We start from the raw sequence: 21,710 nt of genomic DNA on the forward strand, positions 1-21,710 counted from the left end.
CAAACACTAACAAGATTAAAAATTACTTTAGCACTAAAAAGGCAATGTAAAATAAGTTTACAAAATTCACAGAGTTGAAATATATAATATAAATAGCTGGCTTACTTTTAGTAAATAGAAATATTATTCTTTAAATGTTCTATAAGAACTGGTTTTGAATTTTGAAAAGCTTCTTAAAAGAACATACAAAGTGAAATAATTGTTTAATTAGTATAATCATACTTAGCTCTAACCGAAACATTTTAGTCTTTAAAGAAGTTGAACAAAGCTTACCTGTATAGAGCGAACACGAAAAGACAGAAATTTAAACATGGCTATGAAACCATGATGGTGATAAAGAATTTCTAACGGTAAAACTTAAGTTAGAAAGGGAAGGCCAAGCCCCTGCAAAGTTTTCCCCTACCAGCTGTTCCGGCAATTAGAAAATTTCCTGTCAGGCGGGTCCTGAAATGCTAGAGAAAGAGGCCTGACAATTTTCCTGTGGTAAAAGAAAGGAGAAACGTAATGGCGAGGGCACTAACGTAGCTGATAGGTAGAGAGGCCAGAACAGGAAACCAAAACAGATTTGCTGATAGCAAAATCCTGCTGAAATGTTCGTACTCCTGGTTCCCAGAAATCCAGACAATTTTCACAACCCATGAAACGAACATTATTTTATTTCAGAATCCTGAGATATGCTGGTATTTCTTAACTATATGACTTTAAAAGCAACTGAAACTAGTCAGCACAATTAAAATAACAAGTCATCAGTTCTCATGTGAAATTTTACCCATCGCAATGTTTAGACACACACTCCAAAGGACAGTTTCAAGACTATTTTAAGGTTATATATAGACATGTCATGGGTGTTCCCTGTCAATGAGGAAGAGTTTCCGAACTATGGGAAGAAAATGACCACATGCAAGAAGCTTTTTGATTGTGATGTAAGGACAAACTCTTCCTGTCTTCAATGAAAGTGAATTACATTTAAATTCACGTTGGTTATAAACATCAATTATCAACCAGGTTAAAGACGTCAAGGCCCACAGTTAAAACTCACATTCCTAGCTGATAAAATCTAAATTAAAAAAAAAGTCCACTCCCTGGGCTATTAGTGAGCAAAAGGAACATTTACTGAAGAAGTCAACCTGGAAAAGAAGGAGGGATCAAGCTACCAGACAATCCCTTACTCCATTTCATCCTCTAATAGCTTCCAAAAGTTATTCTAAGGTATTTTTGCTTTGGGAAATGTTTTTGAAAGTATGCCAGTATTCAGAACATGATCACTGAGATAGCGGCATTTAAACAAAACCAAAGGCCTGAAGCATCGAGAGCTGTGGGAAAATACTTTATTTAATGTACACAATCTATGTGGAACCAATAAAAACCTCAAATGTTAATCTACATAACCTATACGAATTTAATAAAATCACTGAATTTTCAAAACCTGAAGAGCCTCTAAAAATCACCAAGCTTGCTCCAAGCTTGAAGGAACTATGATCAAGGCAGGCACATATTTGATGACAGAGCTATCTATCATGGGAGCTCAGTGCTGCTGTCCTGTATTGAGCAAACATTAGAGGGTCCATTAGGTGCTACAGGTACCATTTGAAAGGCCAGGGCTCTTCCTGCTAGATCAAATTTTTATGGCAATGTTCTATAAATGACCTAATGCAAGTTGAAGAATAAAAAAAAAACCTGCTTGGGACTTCCCTGGTGGTGCAGTGGTTAAGAATCCGCCTGCCAATGCAGGGGACACGGGTTCGAGCCCTGGGCCGGGAAGATCCCACATGCCGTGGAGCAACTAAGCCCGTGCGCTACAACTACTGAGCCTGCACTCTAGAGCCCGTGAGCCACAAATGCTGAGCCGACGTGCCACAACTACGGAAGCCCGTGCGCCTACAGCCCGTGCTCCGCAACAAGAGAAGCCACCGTAATGAGAAGCCCACACACCGCAAGGAAGAGTAGCCCCGGCTCGCCGCAACTAGTGAAAGCCTGCACACAGCTACGAGGACCCAATGCAGCCAATAAATAAATAAACAAACAAACAAATAAATTTATTTTAAAAAAGACTGTCAAGAAGAGGCAAACATCATGGTTACTATAGAACCAATTAAGGGGTACAAAATAAAACAGGTGTGTCTCTGTACAGAGAAGTCATCAATTTTACTCAAGTAATACTTAAGAACAGAAGCAACCAAATAACCTTTTCTGAATTTGAAGGATTAGCCTAAATTGGCTTTAATGACTAGTGATGCTCAGGTTAACAATTCACATTTTACTGTGAGTTATGCTTTTTAATACTACCCCTAAAAAATGAAGCAATGTTTCAGATATCAAAATCTGAACTAAGTCTCCCTCAGTTGAAATGATACCTTAATTAAAACAGCATGGTACTGCTGTATAAAAGCAGAGTGACAGAAAAGAATGTGCCACTTTACATCTGAGGGAGATGTTAGGATATTTGGCTACCTGTTTAGAAAATGCAAGCCATAAAGGAAAACATTGATACAGATTTGATTATAAAATTCAGAAACTCCTCTATGTCAAAAAGCACCATAAAGTTAAAAGACTAGCTCACACGATTAGAATCCCTTATATACAAGATATCACTGAGCAACTGCTTTACTTGGGTATTAGCTATCTCCGAACCAGAACGAACCCATATCTCATTATAAGCAGTTGAAACACTGAAAAATGCCTGTGTTCCTTTTGTGTGTGCTCAAATATCCATACCATGTCTAAGTATCAGAGGTATCCCAGGAGTCTTGTCAGGCTTAGAAATATTTTGGCAGTAAACCCGTGTCTATGAGAAATGTTTGGATCTTTTGTCAATTTTGTATGAGTACAGAAGGGACACTGCTTATGGCATTTATTAGTATTTAAGCACAACCCATTGTCCCTATCAGATTAAGCTTCAGAACAGGCAAACAGCACATAGGAGGAACTCAAATAATGGCTGCCCAATTAAGTATCATATACTGAAATCTGAAATGGACACTACTTGTGTGGTTGTGCACATGAAACCAGGTATTATTGTTGATATTTTCCTGCCTCTAACCTTTTTTCCTGCCTCTAACTTTTAACTATCTTTAAATTTCTCTTATTAAATTTTCAGCTAGTTTTTCATTTTTGTGTCTTATTGGTTTTATCATTTGCCTTACTATTTGAAAAGTAATTTTATTATAAAAACTATGCATGTCCAGTATAGAAAACTTAAATAATAAAAAGGAGAAAAACAAAAGAGGGAAAAAATCCACTATGTTGGTGCTTTCTAGTCTTTTTCTGTATATACGCACATATACACATGGACCATAGTACACATATTATCACTTTTTTTTCTGTAGAGGGCCAGAAAGTAAATGTTTTTGACTTTGCAGGCCATATTGGTCTCTGTCAACACTGCCACTGCAGCGTGAAGAGGAATGGGTGAGGTTGTGTTCCAATAAAACTTCATTTACAAAAATAGGGGGCAGGTCTCAGGTATAGTTTGCTGACCCCTATTTTCTATTATTAAATCATCCTCAATGCATTATTAATGACTGCAGAGCATTCTACTATATAAATCCCCTATTGTTGGGTATTTGATCTTCTATATCACTGGGATGTCCCCATCTTTTGTGCACATTCACAATTTATTAGAAATAATTTCTGGAAGTGGCACTGTATTTCTAGAGGTAGAGTATGCAGCATTTTAAAGTTTCTTGATCCTAATGTATTTGCCAAGTTGTCCTCTGGGAAGAACCTAAAAAATAATGAGAGAACCACACCAAGACCTCAGGCAGGGGTAAACTACAACCAGGCAGGGGTAAACTACAGCCAGGCAGGGCCAGTCAAGGGCTAAATCTGGTCATGCCCATGTCTATTTACATAAGAGCTCCTGCTGTTTTTTCCCCTACATAATGGCTACAGCTGACTTGAGTAGTTGCCACAGAGCCTAAAATATTTACTACCCAGCCCTTTATAAACAAAGTTTGCTGACTCATGGTCTTGAGTCCTCCAACAGAATGAGCAGCCAATGCAAAAGCCCTGAGATTAGGAATCGGCTTAATGAATTCAAAGCACAAAGGAAAGACCTTGGTGGCTAGAATGTGGTGAACACCAAGGAAAGAGAAGGAAATGGGGAAGTAGGTTCGGGCCACATTAAGCAGGGCCTTACAGACTACCAAGAAGTTTGGATTTGCATTTGATTTCAAGTGTAATGGGAAGCTAACCGTACTCATTTTAGGCAGCGGCATCAATACCAATCTCCCAAACCTGTAAATCCTTTCGGGCTTTTTCCTTTCTAATCTAACTTCCTTCCCTTCATATTTAATCCATCAATAAATTCTACTGATTTTATCTCTGAAATAAATCTCAAATCTGTCTATTTCTATTTTCTCTGACACTGTCAGTACAAACCATTATCATCTAGTGCCATCTAACTGGTTTTCCTCCTTCCAAATTTTTCCTGGGCAATCCTTTCTCTTCACAGCAGCCAGAATAATTTTAAAACAGAAATCAGGCTTGGTCATACCCCTACCTCACATTCTTCAATGGCTTCCCATCCCAGAATAAAACTCAAATTTCTCATAGTCTATGGAACACAAAGCAAACACTAATAAATGCTACCTTGATTCTGACTTGGGAATATATTCAGTAAACCATTCAAATATGATATCAATATTTGGTTTTAGACATATTTTAATCATGTTAATATCAGACTGTTTCCTCTTTACTAAAAGAAGAATGAATATTCAATTTTTAAAATGTCTTTTTATTATCTATTAATATAAACTTAGTTTCTCTCCTCTGACCTACTGATTTGATAACTTATATCAACAGATGTCCTAATATGCTTGTATTCCTAGGAAAACTCCATTGTTTTAATATAAGTCTGTATTTGATTTGTAAATTTTTTAAAGGATTTTTCTATCTGTATTCATTAAGTGGCACAGTTTCCTTTTCTGTGTTAACTTTCATTTTCAGGGCTATGCTAGCTTTATAAAACGGACTAGAAGGCGATACAATTTTTTCCTACGCTTTAGAACAATCTATTTCTTGAAAGTTTCCAAGATTTCTCCTACTGGAGCCTGGGGCCTGGCACTGTAGCGGTGGGATGTGTGTGGCGGTACGTGTTCTTTAATAACTTAAATTTCTCCCTTGCTATTGGTAAAGTCATAGTTTTTCTATTCCTTCCTAAATATCGTTTAGATTTTCTTAGAAAACCACATATTTCAGCAAGACTTCCGTATCAGTATAGAGATATATTTAGTATACTATTATGTTTTTTAAATCAAATTTAAGGAAAATTTCAAGCATATCTAAAAGTAGACTGAATAGTATAACAAACCCTCATGAACTATAACAATTATCAACTCATGGCCAATCTTGCTTCATATACTCACTTCCCCCCACTCTCATAATTATTTTGAAGCAAATCCTAGACATTATATCATTTCATCTGTAAATATTTCAGTTATTATGATGTTTTAATCTCCTTCCTATCTGTGGTTATATACTGTTTTGCTTTCCTAATGTTGTGCATTTGCTTTTGTTATTTTTCTTGTTTTCTAATTCACTGATTTTGGAATTTAAATTTAAATCCTTTCTCTTGCTTTTTATGGATTTACTTTATAGCTCTTTTTCTAGCTTCTTTCACTGAATCCTTAGTTCCTTTATTTGAATTCTCATTTATTAATAATTTTTTCTTTCAAGTATAATTCTGACAGTATCATATAAGGTACTACTATATGCTAAGAACCATGCTTTACATAAAATTACTTCAGCTAATTCTCACCACAATGAGATAAGTAAATACTATTATCCACACTACAGATGAAGAAACTAAGGCTTAGAGAGAAGTTAAGGAACCTGCTGCCCAAGTTCCCACAGTTTGGAAGTGGGAATGGCTGTGATGTTGGTGGGAGCATAGACAGGCAATTCTATCTGGGGAAGGAGCATGTATATGTATGGCCAGTGGCTGAGTTAGGTCAGAAGCCAGGAGGTGCTAAACCTTTTGATAAGACCCTGAAGGAAGACAGCTCGATAGAGGGTCCATAGCAGAGTTTCTGAACACTTTTTCTACATCATACGTTATATTTGTCTGGCGAAACCCAAACCTTGGTCAAACCCAATTATCAACCATCTTCATGACTCCATGATGGCTGAACCCTGCTGGAGAAAAATAAACTGCTATAATAAAAACTTAAAATTAACATGTTCTTAACCAATTCCTTCAGATACAGTTTTGTTGTATGAATCAATTTTTCAGACGCTAAAGGGTTTAATATCTAAGGATTTCCATTTAAGTATAGGAGAATTATTCTGTAGCACACATCCATCAGTAGATAATGTTATAAAGTGCTATGGTTCTAAGGTTTTAAATCAGAGATGGGAAATAAGTTTTATGATCATCAACCTGAACCAAATGGTAGTAGCTTCCTAGAGCGCTGAGAGGGGTTGCTTCTAAGGCCCTGTGTCAATGGAAAGCATGCTATATTCCACTCACAATATCTCCCCTGAGCATGATGAGAGGGCGAGGGGGCAGCACCACCGATGTCCCAGCTGGAATCTTGCAGTAAGCAGCAATACACCCTAGGTGGTATTGCTTGTCACCCTATTCACGCATTTTTTTTTCCTGCTTAGCCTGGACTTCCTTTTTAATAAATTTTTTTCTCTATATTTATTTATTTATTTTTGGCTGTGTTGGGTCTTCGTTGCTGCATGCAGGCTTTCTCTAGTTGCAGCGAGCAGGGGCTACTCTTCGTTGCAGTGTGCGGGCTTCTCATTGCGGTGGCATCTCTTGTTGCGGACCACGGGCTCTAGGCACGCAGGCTTCAGTAGCTGTGGCACGTGGGCTTCAGTAGTTGTGGCTCATGGGCTCTAGAGTGCAGGCTCAGTAGTTGTGGCACATGGGCTTAGTTGCTCCACAGCATGTGTGATCTTCCCGGCCCAGGGCTCGAACCCGTGTCCCCTGCACTGGCAGGTGGATTCTTAACCACTGCGCCACCAGGGGAAGCCCTGGAGTTCTTTTTACTTAGTCATTTTTGTCTCAAATGGTTAAATTAAGAGACTCATTTAAGTACAGGAGTTACAACTTTCAATACACCAGTATTTCAGGTTGACTCAATAAACCATTCATACTTCAAGAGAACTTAGATGAATTTTATTTCTTTCCAATTATGGTTTAGATCAGTCAAATTGAAAAAATGGGTATTGTGACAAGTAGACTAGAGCAGAGGAGAAGCAAATTTGGATCCGAGGGATCATATGAGTTAGGCAAGCCATGATTTTTTTTAAAAAGGGGGTATTTTTTTAAAAAGCTCTTAGGGGTGGAGTAAAGGGATGCTAGAAATAAAAAATAGCCCTGAAAGAGGGCCAAAAATGTAGTAAAGGAAAACTTACATGCTTGGAAATTTTGCCTATTATACACATACTCTATTTAATGCGACCATGCAGTGCTAATTATAATGCTATTTATTGTCGGAAATATTGTCCTAAGTGGTATATACTTAAATCTACTAGAGCATATCTTCCCCATGCTCTAAGTGCTAAAATATACTCTCAGCTAATGCGAGTTAGAAAAACAGACAATACTCTACACAATTAGTCAGTAAGTGTCATTAATGTAACACTCCACAAATGTTCCCTGCCAATGAGCAAGCACCCTACTGTACTTTCCTGTTTTGAGTGGGTTCTTCGCTGTCTATTGTCTACTCCTCTAGGGTTTCTCTTTTTTTTAAAATTTATTTATTAATTTTATTTATTTTTGGCTGCCTTGGGTCTTTGCTGCTGCACACGGGCTTTCTCTAGTTGTGGTGAGCGGGGGCTACTCTTCGTTGCAGTGAGCGGGCTTCTCGTTGCGGTGGCTTCTCTTGTTGTGGAGCACAGGCTCTAGGTGCGCGGGCTTCAGTAGTTGGAGCACACAGGCTCAGTAGTTGCGGCACACAGGCCCTAGAGCATGCGGGCTTCAGGAGTTGCAGCATGTGGGCTCAGTAGTTGCAGCACGTGGGCTCTAGAGCGCAGGCTGAGTAGTTGTGGTGCACGGGCTTAGTTGCTCCACAGCATGTGGGATCTTCCAAGACCAGGGATCAAACCCGTGTCCCCTGCATTGGCAGGCGGATTCTTAACCAGTGCACCACCAGGGAAGTCCAGGGCTTCTCTTTCTGTAGTTTATTTTGTGTTGAACCCATGATGACTGCAAGAGTTATGCAAGTGTGTGCTGGACTCACAGCTATGAGTGCCATTTTGGATGTTCAAATGCAAGTTTTAAGGGAGCTTGAGGGAACCTTCAAAGAAATGGAGGAAACCAGCAGAGAACAAGGAACTGGTGAAATTCCCTGGATATTGTGAAGGCCGTCATACAAATCACTGCTGCCTTAGAGTTACTATACGAATAGCAGCTACGGCATGCGTAGAAGTTGGAAGAAACTACTTCTAAAGGCCCATGAGGAGATCTGAAAAGAATGGGGCGCTGCTGGTGTACTCCTGCCTGTGACCTTTATAGGGGTGCTGCTCTTTGTTTTTTTGTTTTGTTTTTTTTAGTGGTACGCGGGCCTCTCACTGTTGTGGCCTCTCGCGTTGTGGAGCACAGGCTCCGGACGCGCAGGCTCAGCGGCCATGGCTCACGGGCCCCGCCGCTCCGCGGCATGTGGGATCTTCCCGGACCGGGGCACGAACCCGTGTCCCCTGCATCGGCAGGCGGACTCTCAACCACTGCGCCACCAGGGAAGCCCAGGGGGGTGCTGCTGTTTAACTTGGCATCCAAAGTCATCTACGAGCTATCTCCATTTTATCTTTTTAAACCATTTTTACCGCTACTACTTTTAACAAGCTTTCTCCAATTCTTTTTTTTTTAATTAATTAATTTATTGTTTATTTTTTGGCCACATTGGGTCTTTGTTGCTGCGTGCGGCCCTCTCTAGTTGCAGCGAGCAGGGGCTATTCTTCATTGCGGTGTGCGGGCTTCTCATTGTGGTGGCTTCTCTTGTTGCGGAGCTCAGGCTCTAGGCATGTGGGCTTCAGTTGTTGTGCCTCGCAGGCTCTAGGGCACAGGCTCAGTAGTTGTGGTGCACGGGCTTAGTTGCTCCGCGGCATGTGGGATCTTCCCGGACCAGGGCTTGAACCCGTGTCCCCTGCATTGGCAGGCGGATTCTTAACCACTGTGCCATCAGGGAAGCCCAAGTTTTCTCCAATTCTTGACAATCATGCATGTGACTCTGATACAAGAGCTACAAAGACTGCGTTGATAAATATAGTGTTTAGGACTGTAGTAATATAATATTCACAAAGTTAATGTTATGAGTGATTAATGTATGCATGGTCATTAGAAATAAACAATAGGGGGAACAGAAGGGTCAAAGGACCAAATTAAGAGAAAGTCAGTTCACAGTTTTGTCTGAGGCCAGGCCTACTGTCAGCCAGAAAATTACTGGATACCACCCTAGTTCCTAAGAGGAACTAGGTGAATAGTCTGAGAGAGCAAGATCAGCAAGGGAGGAAGAGGACAGGAAAATTAACACTTACTGGGCTCTTCCTTGGTGCTAGGTACTTATTTATCTCCTTTAATTCTCAAGCCTCAGAAGAACCTTTGCCTGCTACTGTAAGAACCATTAAGAGAATTATTTCCCCACTAAGCAAGAAACTGCTTTAATGATTCTTGGATGATTATGGAGACCTAAACAGCCCAGACTCCCTATTTCCTCTTCATGGATCATCAGAGCACGGAGTCCTCTGGCCAGCTGAGAAAGGATAGAAAATTCTGGAGTCCAGGAAGGTATCTTGGCTTGAGGGGCTATACAGCACCCTACCTTCTGCTATGAAGGCAGTCTCTCTCCCAGCCCTACCGGAATAACGGATAAAAATAATCAAGTCTCTCCAGCAGGGAAGGGAGAAAACAAAATACACTGGCTGGAGCAAGTTAACTGGTGAGAAATTCAACTAATTATACATAAATATGAATTAACACGCTACCATTCCTGGGGAGGGAGATGGTGGAAGGTGATGACTACCTGTTATATTCTGGTATGGATCAATTTAATTAGATAAATTTTGTATACTTCATGAGTGGAAGAAATAAAAATTTTACTTCACGTGCATAAAGACAAGAAAGGATTGAGCCTTCAGAAAGCCAGAAGAAAGGAAAACAGCATTAAATTCTAGAAGATGAAAGAAAAGTAGATCTACGATATAGGAAGGAGGCAGATCGGAGGGCAAAGAACAAAGGGAAGAGAGGAAGACATGAGGTGTGAAGAAGGGAGAAAAATCCAGACAGAATGAAATGGCTCTACCACAAATAGAAACCAGGAGACATGTTCAAGAGAAATCACAGGAGCAGCTACATATGTCAAGAAGGTCTGACTGAAGATTAAAGGGTCAAGTAATGACGCAAGGCTTATATAACAAAAAAGTAGCAGTACCCAGTGTTCTCGATACCCTTTCAGCTCTATTCATTGTTCCCTCTGGTACTTATATGATAGCTAATAACCTTATACTATTTTCTCCTGACTCAACAATTTCAGATATTACCTTTAGACATCCTATTATAGCTGACTTGACACTCATATCACACATTTTGGTTAAATCAATATTGAGTCTTTACAAATATTATGACTATGTAACCACTGTTCACTGCTTGAAGTAATATACTCTAGTTACATTTCTTGTGTATGTTTCTATTTTTGTTAAATTTATAGTTGCTTTGTTTTAAAACTTGCTTTCTTTTCTTTGCACCTATCTCAAATTGTTCTCACTTTGCCTCTCAAGTGGATTTTCAATACTCAGACCTACTGGACAATTCATAACTTCTTTTTTTCCCCTGAAGACAGCCCTCCTGGAATCATGTCTGCTTCAATCTGGACTGAGTACTCTCTAAGCCTACTAAATGAACTAGTCTTCTGAAGCATCCTTTATTCATCATAACGGGAAGGAACTTTCTTCATTGTGCTTGTACATGTTGGGTCTTTTGTTGCCTGAATCTCATGTCTTTCCTTTAGTTAATAACCTTCTACTGTTGGCAGAAGAAGGTATTCTTCTTCCAAAGAATAGGTACATGTCTGAAAATACCTTCGTTGAAAATCATTTTCACCAAGCATTTCAAAGGCACTGCTCCTTGACTTTTAACTTTCAATGTTGAAATGTCGTATATTATTCTTATACCCAGGCCTTTATTTTATACGTTTCTTTATTTTTAATTTTTGGCTGCGTTGGGTTTTCGTTGCTGTGCTTGGACTCCCTAGTTGCAGTGAGCGGGGGCTACTCTTTGTTGCGGTGCGCCGGCTTCTCATTGCGGTGGCTTCTCTTGTTGCGGAGCATGGGCTCTAGGCACGCAGGCTTCAGTAGTTGTTGCACAAGGGCTCAGTAGTTGCAGCGTGCGGGCTCTAGAGCGCAGGCTCGGTAGTTGGGGCGCACGGGCTTAGTTGCTCCGTGACATGTGGTATCTTCCCAGACCAGGGATCGAACCTGTGTGTCCTGCATTGGCAGGCGGATTCTTAACCACCGTGCCACCAGGGAAGTCCCCCAGGCCTTTATATATGGTATAAAAAAAATTTCTAAAAGCTTGTCTTAGTCTGTTTGGGCTGCTATAACAGAATACCATAGACTGAGTTGCTTACAACAAACAGAAATTTACATCTCACAATTCTATATATATAGCCTGGGAAGTGCAAGTCCAAGTTGCCAGCAGATTCGGTGTCTGGCGAGGATCTGTTTCCTTGTTCATAGGTAGCCATCTTCTTGCTGTGTCTTCACAGGGCAGAAGGGGTGAGGGAGCTCTCTGGGGTCCATTTTATAAGGGCACTAATTCCATTTATGAGGGCTCTGCCCTTCTGACCTAACCACCTCCCAAAGGCCCTACTTTTAAACTTCATCACGTTGGGGGTTGGGCTTCAACATACAAATTTTGAGGGAACACATCCAGCCCACAGCAAAACTTTTAGGATCTTCTCTTTATCCCTGGTGTTTTGATATTTCATAATAACAATCCTTCTTGAGTAGGGTGGTTCTTCTTCTTTTTATTTTATTTTTTTGGTTATTATTAACAGGCTTTCAGTAGGCTGTTTTAATCCGGAGACTTGGGGTCCTCATGTTGGGGGAAAAAAAATTTTTTTTGGTATTTTAGTATTCTACCTAATCTAAGAGCACGATTAGCACTGTACCATTAAGAAAGAGAAAGTGCTGCCAATTAAAATGTGTCACACCTTCGATTATAACAAACATTTTGATTTCAGAGATATTAAGATGTGGCGGTGGAAACATGTATCTTATGCTATTTCTTTCCTAATTTCTTCCCCTCCATTTCCCCACTGTCTCTTTCTGGAATTCCTATTACGTAAATGTTAACTTGCTTCTCTTTCTTTTTCTCTCCTACTTTCTATTTGTCTTGTTCTATTTTGGGGGAAGTTTCCTCAATTTTAGCTTCTAAATAGTCTACTAAAATATAAAATATTACTATCACATTTTTAATTTCTAAGAGTTTCTTCTTTTTCTGTTTTTTAAAAAATAGCATTCTGGGCTTCCCCAGTGGCACAGAGGTTAAGAATCCGCCTCCAATTCAGGGGATACGGGTTCGGGCCCTGTTCCGGGAAGATCCCATATGCCGCGGAGCAACTAAGCCCATGCGCCACAACTACTGAGCCTGCGCTCTAGAGCCCATGAGCCACAACTACTGAGCCCGCGTGCCACAACTACTGAAGCCTGCAGCCTAAGGCCTCTGCTCTGCAACAAGAGAAGCCACCGCAATGAGAAGCCCGTGCACTGCAACAAGGAGTAGCCCCTGCTTGCCGCAACTAGAGAAAGCCCGCGTGCATCAATGAAGACCCAATGCAGCCAAAAATAAATAAATAAATAAAAGTAGATTTAAAAAATAGCATTCTACTCGTTTTAGGAAATCAATTTCACCTCTTAGCACTCAAAGGATATTAATTTATTTTTTCTTTTGCCTTTTTCCTGCATTGTCCGTTTCCCCCAAGATCTTATTCTTTCATGTTGGAATCCTTTCTCAAGTGTCTGGTGATATTTGGTTTTTAACTCATTTTTAAAAGTGAGGCACTACGAAGTGGACCAGATGTTCTGGAGCTTGTCAACTGGTAGGCTTTCTTGTAGGTTAAATGGCCAAGTAGCCAGCCTTTACATTGAAGATCTCCCAAATGTCAGTATCTGAAGGTCTTTTATCAGGGATCATTCAGTTTCTTCAGGAAAGACAACTCCACTCTCCTGTCTGGAGGATATGGTCCTGGTTGGTGAAATGGGGAGGGGAAGGGGATCATAACACCACTGAGGAGTAGGCTTTCACTTGATCTCCCTGTTTCCAGCTCAGTGTCTCACCCCACTTCCTACTACGCCTGGGGTTCCCCATGTATGGAGCCTCTCTGGTTCATTTTTCTCTATAAAATACTTTCTGTCTCTTCCAGGGGTAGGAGAGGGGTTAGAGTAAAGGCTTTTTATATCGACATTCAACCAATCTCTATTTTCAGGCTGTGCCATACCTCCACTTTCCACAATACTTAGTGACCTCATTCTTGAGCTCTTCTGGGGCTTTGGGGCCCTGAATAAGGCTTGCTTGATGATATACTCCTCACCAGCACTTAGGTCCTATAACTTCATCTTGTTATGACTCTTTTATCTGCTTTTCATATTTACATATTGTGGTTCAAATAACAGAAGTCTTCAAACTTCAAAGACCGTGTTTCCGTTTCTTATTGTCCTTGTTGTTTTGGGTGAAAATTTCCCAGAGGAGAAGAGGACAAAAACAGCTTTATTCTGCCATTTTAAAACTGCAAGTTTCCCTTATGTGTTTCTGTGTCTCTAACAAGTTAGCAGAGTTCTTGGCACCAAATAGACATTCATTAACTACTTTGTTAATGAATGATTAGATGTAGTCAGAGTACAGACTAAGCTGCTCTAACAAAAAGACCCCAAAATGCAAAGTCTCGAGCAAGGTAAATGCCTATTTCTCTCTCTGGGAGCAGTCCATAGGCACGAGGCTAGGTTAGAGTGAAGAGGTGTTGCTAGATCCTTAGGTCACTAAGGATCCAGGTTTCTTCTCTTGTTATTCTCTATCTGCCCTATAGTCTTGTTGAGGCCAAAAATGGCTAATCATCACACTCTGCATTCTAGCCCATAGAAAAGGGGTCAATCAACCTACAAGAAAGCCTACCAGTCGACGACCTCCATACATACAGTTAGCATCTCACAATTCCTATGGGCCAGGAATCTGGGCCAACAAACATGTGAGCTTGGAAGCAGATCCTTCTCCAGTCAAGGTTCAGGTGAGACTCTAGCCCTGGCAAACTCCTTGACTGTAGTCTGTGAGAGACTCTGAACCAAAGAAAGCCGTGCCCAGATTCCTGGCCCACAGAACCTGTGAGATAATAAATGTATGTTGTTTTAAGCTACTAAGCTTGGGGTAATTTGTTATGCATAAAATAACTACTGTGACATCTCAACTTTCACTATTTAAATGATCAGTAATTGACAAAAACTTTTAACTGTACATTAGAGGCAAATACAATTTAAAAGTATAAGGCTAATACATATTTGACAATCTTTTGGATTTAATACCATTAAAGAAATATTAAATATTAGGTTTTTATCTTATACTCAATTCCTATAATGTGGAATGATCTCAACAACTTTACCCACATTGCTGGTAGTATCTTAGTCCTGCACCTTTTCAACCTACCTCTAGAATGCAGTTCACTTCCAGATGTAAATGTTGCTAATGCTGTGAGTACTCAGAGGGAAAGTATGAGCCATGTATGTAGAACACCACAATGGAAAATTATTTGATTTTAGACTTCAGAGAATAAAAAATTTAGAGGTTTTCCTTCCAAAGGAATTGTTGCATAAAGAAAAAAGGTGGCTGATGGCAAAAAAATCAATATTAATACTTACTGATTGTTTTTACATTTGCTTAAATGCTAATAAATATATACTATAGACCAATGAAGTAAAATGACCCAAATGGTTTGGGAGATGCAGAAATCTAGACCAAATCTGAAGGCAGCCTCGGGCACTAGGCCCCATGCTAGCCAAGACTTAATTCACATGTTCCTTTAATTAACAAGCACTGATGGAATACCTACTGGGTACTGGGAGCCAGATACATGGATGTAAAACAAGGAGTAAGTCAGACATGGTCACCGCCTCATGTAGCTCACAGTTTAGTAGGAAATACAGACAAGTAAATAAGCAATGGAATCTAGTGTGGTGTTGTCATGTAGCGTACACATAGGTTGCTAGGGCAGCACAAAGGAAAAATACTCAATTCAAGGTGGAAATGAAAGTGGTAGCTGTGTCAGGAAGACACCTCATTTGAAGTGATAGCAAAACTTGGACCTAAAGGATGATCAGGACTTCATTGGAGGGGAGTGGTAATGGAAGAGAATTCTGGGAGAGGGACTATCACCTATGAAGGCTCAGGAGTAAAAGAGAACCTGAAACATACGTGTGATTGGACTTTCAGTAGAGGGCAGAAGTGTGCAAAGGTTTTATTATGCAGGGTTTGTCACATTGCAGAGTTTGGACTTTATTTAAAGGAAGCATAGGGCTTCCCTGGTGGCGCAGTTGTTGGGAGTCCGCCTGCCGATGCAGGGGACACGGGTTCGTGACCCAGTCGGGGAAGATCCCACGTGCTGCGGAGCGGCTGGGCCCGTGAGCCATGGCCGCTGAGCCTGCGCGTCTGGAGCCTGTGCTCCGCAGCGGGAGAGGCCACAACAGTGAGAGGCCCGCATACCGCAAAAAAAAAAAAAAAAAAGCACATAGAAACAACTAATTTTTTTTACATACTAGCAATAACTAGATGGAAGACACAGCAGAAAAGAATTCCCACTTACAATAGAACAAAAACTATAAAATGTCTATGAATTATCTTAATAAGAAATGTACAAAACCATATTAAGAAATCATAAAATTTTGATAAAGGATATAAAAGAATATCAGAATAAATGAATGTTCTTGGAAGTGAAGACCCAATATTTATTAAAATAATTTTCCTCATGTTAATTTATAAATTTAATGCTATTTGCATAAAAGTCTCAATAAAATTTTCAGGAGTGTTTGATAAACTGATTCTAAAGTTCATCTAGTAGATGTATAAGACTACAATTTTGAAAGGTAAAAAAGATAGGAAGGCTTGCCTTGCCACATATAAAAAACATATAATAAAAGTACAGTAATTGAAAAGGTATGTAAAGTCAAAACATTCAGGGATGTTGTGGGTTGAATTGTGTCCTCCAAAAAGGTATGTTCAAGTTCTAATCCCTGGTACCCGTGAATGTGAGCTTATTTGAAAATAGGGTCTTTGCAGGTGTGATAAGGTTAAGATGAAGCCATACTGGAATAAGGTGGGCCCTAATCCAATGACTGGTGTCCTTATAAGAAGAGGGAAATTTGGACACAGACCCACAGGGAGAATGCCATGTGACAATGGAGGTAGAGATTGGAGTGATGTGTCTACAAGCCAAGGAATGCCAAGGACTGCCAGCAGACAACAGAAGCTGGAACAGGCAAGGAAGGATCCTCCCCCAGAACTTTCAGAGAGAACATGGATCTGTCGACACCTTGATTTCAAACTTCTAGTCTTACAAACTGAGAGAATAAATTTCTGTTATTTAAGCCACCCAGTTGTGGTACTTCGTTAGGGCAGTTCTAGGAAACTAATACTAGGAGTATATGGCTATTTTACATCTGGTAAAAGAGGGATCTCAAATGAGTGGGAATGAATGGGTTTTATTTATTCAATAAGTAGAGATTAGGACAACAGGCTATCCATTTGGAAAGAAAAGTTATATTTCTGCATCATAACAGGTACTAAAATTCCAAGTAGACCACAAATCTAAATGCAAAAAACAAAACCATAGAAGTGGTAGATGAAAATGTGAGAGGATATTTTTATAAACTTGATTCAGGGAAGGATTTTCTAACTAAAACATGAAACCCAGAAGCCAGAGCTGACCATTTAAAAATGAAAACTTCTGTACACATACAATGAAAGACAACATAATCACTGTTAAAAAACGTAGGGGGAAAATATTTGCAAGATATATTATAGACATGGAGTTAACATCCAGAATATATACAGAGATCATACGGACCATAATGAGACAGTAAGTAACCCAAAAGAAAATTGGGCAAATACAAAAATACAAAGGCCAATAATGCATGGACACTTCACTAATAATCAAATGAGATGCAAACTGAAAAGAGAAAGTATGATTTATTTAGTGTGGCTCAAATTAAAAATAATTTCTGATAATATCTAGTGTTGAACAGGGTATGGTCAAACAAACACTCACATATAGTGAAGTTTTTACAACTTTTTGGTTTGGAGGGCAATCTGGCAATGCTTATTGAGATTTAAATGTTCATATCCTTTGTTCCAGCACATCCTTTTCTAAGACTATGTCCTACTGAAACACAAGTTCACAAAAATAAATGGGGGAAAATTATATTAAGTACAGGACATGCACAAAACAGAATACTATGCAACCATTTAAAATGAGGCAGATCTACATGTATTGTCATAAAAAGATGTTCAAGACATATTAAGTGAAAAAAGCAAGTGGCAGAGTATATATATTTTGTAAATATCAATAATAATTGTCTAATACACAGAACAAAATGATGATAATAACTGAGCTGCTAACAATGGTTTTCTTGTAAGAGGAAACAATTTATTAATTCATTTATTTAATATTTAATGAGTGCCTATTACGTGCCAGGCACTGGTCTAAGTGCTGGGGATTCAGGACTGAACCAAAAACACAAGATGAGGAAATGGTGAACAATCATTTTCAACGTTAAATATCTCCAAAAAATAATGACCTTCATATTTATTTCACTAATAAATCTATGGTTAGTTTGCTTTTTTTTAAAGTTTTTTTTTAATGAAAAACCTTCAACAATGTAAAGTAGTTTGTCTTGTCCTTCTCTTAAAATCAGTCTCATCAAACAGTTTTTAAAAATGTCACTGGCATATTCAAGAATATATTTTGGTAAAATTAATGTGAAAGCATCAACAAGTTTCTAACACTGTAAAATCATTACTTTGTTCAGTTTAAAAATAAGAATACTTAAATTTTATGGTATCTGATTTATCTATATCCCTTATGATACAATATTTTACTTACAGTTTGTGGATTAATCTCCTCCTCTCCCATAGGTTCATCCATAATTTGCTGTCCATTCTGTGAAAAGTATAGCAAGTAGAAAGTTACCAAAACAGATCTCACATCAGTTTAAGTCAAATGAAGACAGATAAAACAAAACCGTATAGGAATATTTTCACCCCTAAAGGGTTCTAATGAAGTACACCACCATTTAAGTATGCAGTTGCCAATTTGCAACAGGTTGTGCTTCAAAAGTTAATGTGTAAATTGATCACTTAGAACTATAAAAATATTTTTTCCATGGAAATGATATAATAAATGATGGTTACCTTTCCAGGTAAGCCCTTGAGTTTAATAGTTAAATGCACTACAGTGGTCTTATTTAAACCTCACCAAACATTGTTTACAATACATTCTGTGTCAAAACACATTCTAAATTCCAAGTCCATTGAAAATCAGGGCAAATGATTAATTATTTGGGGGAAAATTAAGCTAGGTCTCTGCATCAAAGAGATTCCAGATGGATTAAACATTTAAATGTCAAAAAGTAAAATTATACAAGTATTAGAAGAAAATACAGGTGAGTACTACTTATGAGCTAAGGAGGCAGAAATCATAAAGGGAAAAAAATGACATTTGAATCCATAAAAGTTTAAAACGTCTTCTGCCGGACATTAAAAAGATAAAGACAAATTGATTACAAAAAAATAAAAGCAACATATGACAAAGGGTTGGTATCCTCAATACATAAAGAACTTCATTTTACAAACCTGTAAGAAAAAACAATGAACCTCAACAGAAATGAGCAATAAGGGAAAAAAAGAGTTCAGCCTTAATGCTAATCAAAGAAATGCATTTAACCAAAAGATAGCTTTGCCTTTCAAATTGCTAACAATTTACAGAAAAAATAACACCCAGTGCTAATACGGATATGGGGAAAAGAGCACTCTGGATATACTGCTGGAGAAAGTGTAAATCAGCACAACCCTTCAAGAAGGCAATCTAAGTCTGTATTTAAAAAACAAAAAGAGACACATAAAACTTTGAAATGTCCCATCATTTCAACTTTAAAAAAAAACAAGGACAAGTGTGCAAAGATGTACATATAAGAATGCTCACCATAACTTTTTCCAAAAAGAACTCCAAATTGTAAACCTAAATTCCTAACAATAGAGAACTAGTTAAATATATCATGGTACATCCATATAATGGAATACTATGCAGTCACTAAAAATGATGATAAAGATGTAAATTTATTGACATGGAAAGACAGTCACATGTAATAAGTGAAAAAAGCAGTTTACAAAACAATATGAATTGTAATGATCCCATTTTAAATAAATATATACATGTTTTAATGTATATATTTGTATGGGAAAAACTCTGGAAGGATATACACCAAAATGTTAACAGTGGCTATCTCTGAGTGGTAGAATTTTAGACAATTTAAATTGTTTGTTTTGCTTATTTGGATTTTCTAATGTGTCTACAATGTCTATGATGAATATGTATTATTTGTGTAATTAAAAACAAAACCAAACCAAAAGTCAGCTATACGTAATGTCTTCTCTAGTTCCCTCACTGGGAAAAGGAGTAAATGCCCCTGACCACTTGTTAATTCAACAAATGTACAAGGATCTAAGCTAACCATCTTTGGAGAATTATCAACTGGGAAATAAAAGGTAGCCCACCCATTACCCCACATTGCACATGAGACAGCTGCTCTGAATTTGAACTCCTCTCTCTACTCTCCCTATCTCTATTTATTCACCCAACCATTCATCCATCCATTTCATTTCATTCATGCTATGTTCTAGGCACCAAGCTGGAGATGAAAGGTTAATGAAACATGCCCCTATCCTAAAGATCCATCTTACAGGATCTCACAGGTCTACTGACCCTTAAAAAGGGCAACTTTCATTTTCAAACACTCAGAGTATGTTCCTAGGTTAGGGAATGCCCACACAATATTACAAAGCACAGAAATGGTGCCAAAATGCAGAAAAGGGGGAGGCAGGTATAAAATCTTTATTTTCCAAAGACACTTTCAGAGGCTATGTATTGCCCACTTCTTTAGTAAGGACTCAAATAACTCCAGGATACATCCTCTTAAAAGCCACAACCATTTATTCAACTGAACACTGATCATTTTTATCCAAACATTCCAGGCAAACCTTAAACTAGCTCTTAAGAACATTGGTTTTGGAGTCAGACACCTAGATTCAAATTTCTGCTCTTACACTAATTATGAAGCCTTGAACAAGTTATTTAAACTATCTAAGCTCTACTTTCTTCATATGGAAAGTGGAGATTGAAAAGTCTTATCTTCAGAGAGTTGTGAAGACTAAATGAGATAATGACATAAGACCTGTCACATAGTAAACGATCAAAGTTAGCTATTTTAATTATAGCCAAAATTCAATCACTCCCTCTGTGGCCCACCAATCTGCTACTTCTCCTGCATTTGCTCTTAGTAAATGGCATCATCATTAATCTAGTAGCCCAAAGTAGATTTTCTCATTAATTATACACAGTGGTCTCTTCCGATCGACACAGATCTACTCAATGGCTCCCCATTATTTGGCTTTTAGAACCCTTGGTTTAACTTGAGCTACATTTACATTTTCCATGGGAATATAATTTGAGAATCATCTGCTCCTTGTAATTTTCAATGCAAAGTAAGAATCACAGCTTATAACGTACTTTTTGGTGTGGTAGAAACAGCACTAAAATCAGAATTGGTAGACCAGGGGTAGAGTCCTAGGTCTGCCACTTAAAAGCTTTATGATTTGGGGCAATTCAGACTTTCTCCTACCCTATTACTTGATCTGTTCAAAATGGGGATACTTGCCCTGTCTACTCAAAGGGTTGTTGTTAAGCTCAAAACTGAGATAACTCATAAGAAAATACATTATAAACTGTAAGAAGCTGTGCCAATGCAAATTACTATTATTAAGGTAAGGTAGCTTCATGACGATAAAATAATACTGCATAAAGACCTTTTGATCTTAGAATCAAAAAAAGTGTAGAATTGGTAAGGGATCTTGAAAGTTTTCTGTTCCAAATATACAAATATACTCATATCATATGCTTAAGTTCTTTCTATCCCATTCTCACCTATATTTGAACACTATCAGGACAAGAAAGAAGTATCTCACCAGGCAGCTTACTATACTATCTCAGAAAAAGCACTGGCTGCTCAATAATGCTCTTCTTCATATAGTAACTTTCCTCAAATGTAAATTCCCTTTAGGAGGATTACTAATACATGATGACTAACTTGCCTGTACTCTATCTACAAAGTTACAGAAGTAAATCTACAGCTATGACTATAAACTACCCCAAGTCTGTTCTTTTCTAGATAACTCGAGGTCCTTCAAATACTCCTTTTAGAAGATGAGACCACTTTCTTTTCTGAGCACACGTCCAATTCATCTGAAAGGGTAGTAAAGAGAATTGTGTGCAATTAACATTGCAACCTTGATATGACCAATGCAGAGTAAAGTAAAGGGCATGTCACCTCCCTTGTCCTACATAATAAACTTATATTAATGCAGTTCACATACGCATTATTTTTGGAATGTCCACAACACATTGCTCGGTCATACTACTTTTTTTTTTCCTGTTTTCTGTCTGTTACAT

General features: G+C 38.5%; 1 protein-coding gene across 3 annotated transcripts in view; it reads right to left on the minus strand.

Annotated features, from left to right (window-relative positions):
* The window catches only part of RPS6KA3 (ribosomal protein S6 kinase A3), a 110,383-nt gene that overhangs the window by 62,825 nt on the left and 25,848 nt on the right, over nt 1-21,710 (minus strand). For all 3 annotated transcript variants that reach the window (XM_082609974.1, XM_082609976.1, XM_082609975.1), the window contains one exon: nt 18,090-18,146. In XM_082609974.1, coding sequence (XP_082466100.1) covers nt 18,090-18,146 — 57 coding nt within the window. The remainder of the gene's footprint in view (nt 1-18,089; nt 18,147-21,710) is intronic.

Source organism: Mesoplodon mirus (genome assembly GCF_964341445.2).
Source record: "Mesoplodon mirus genome assembly, chromosome: X".
NCBI classification, from domain to species: Eukaryota; Metazoa; Chordata; class Mammalia; order Artiodactyla; family Ziphiidae; genus Mesoplodon; species Mesoplodon mirus.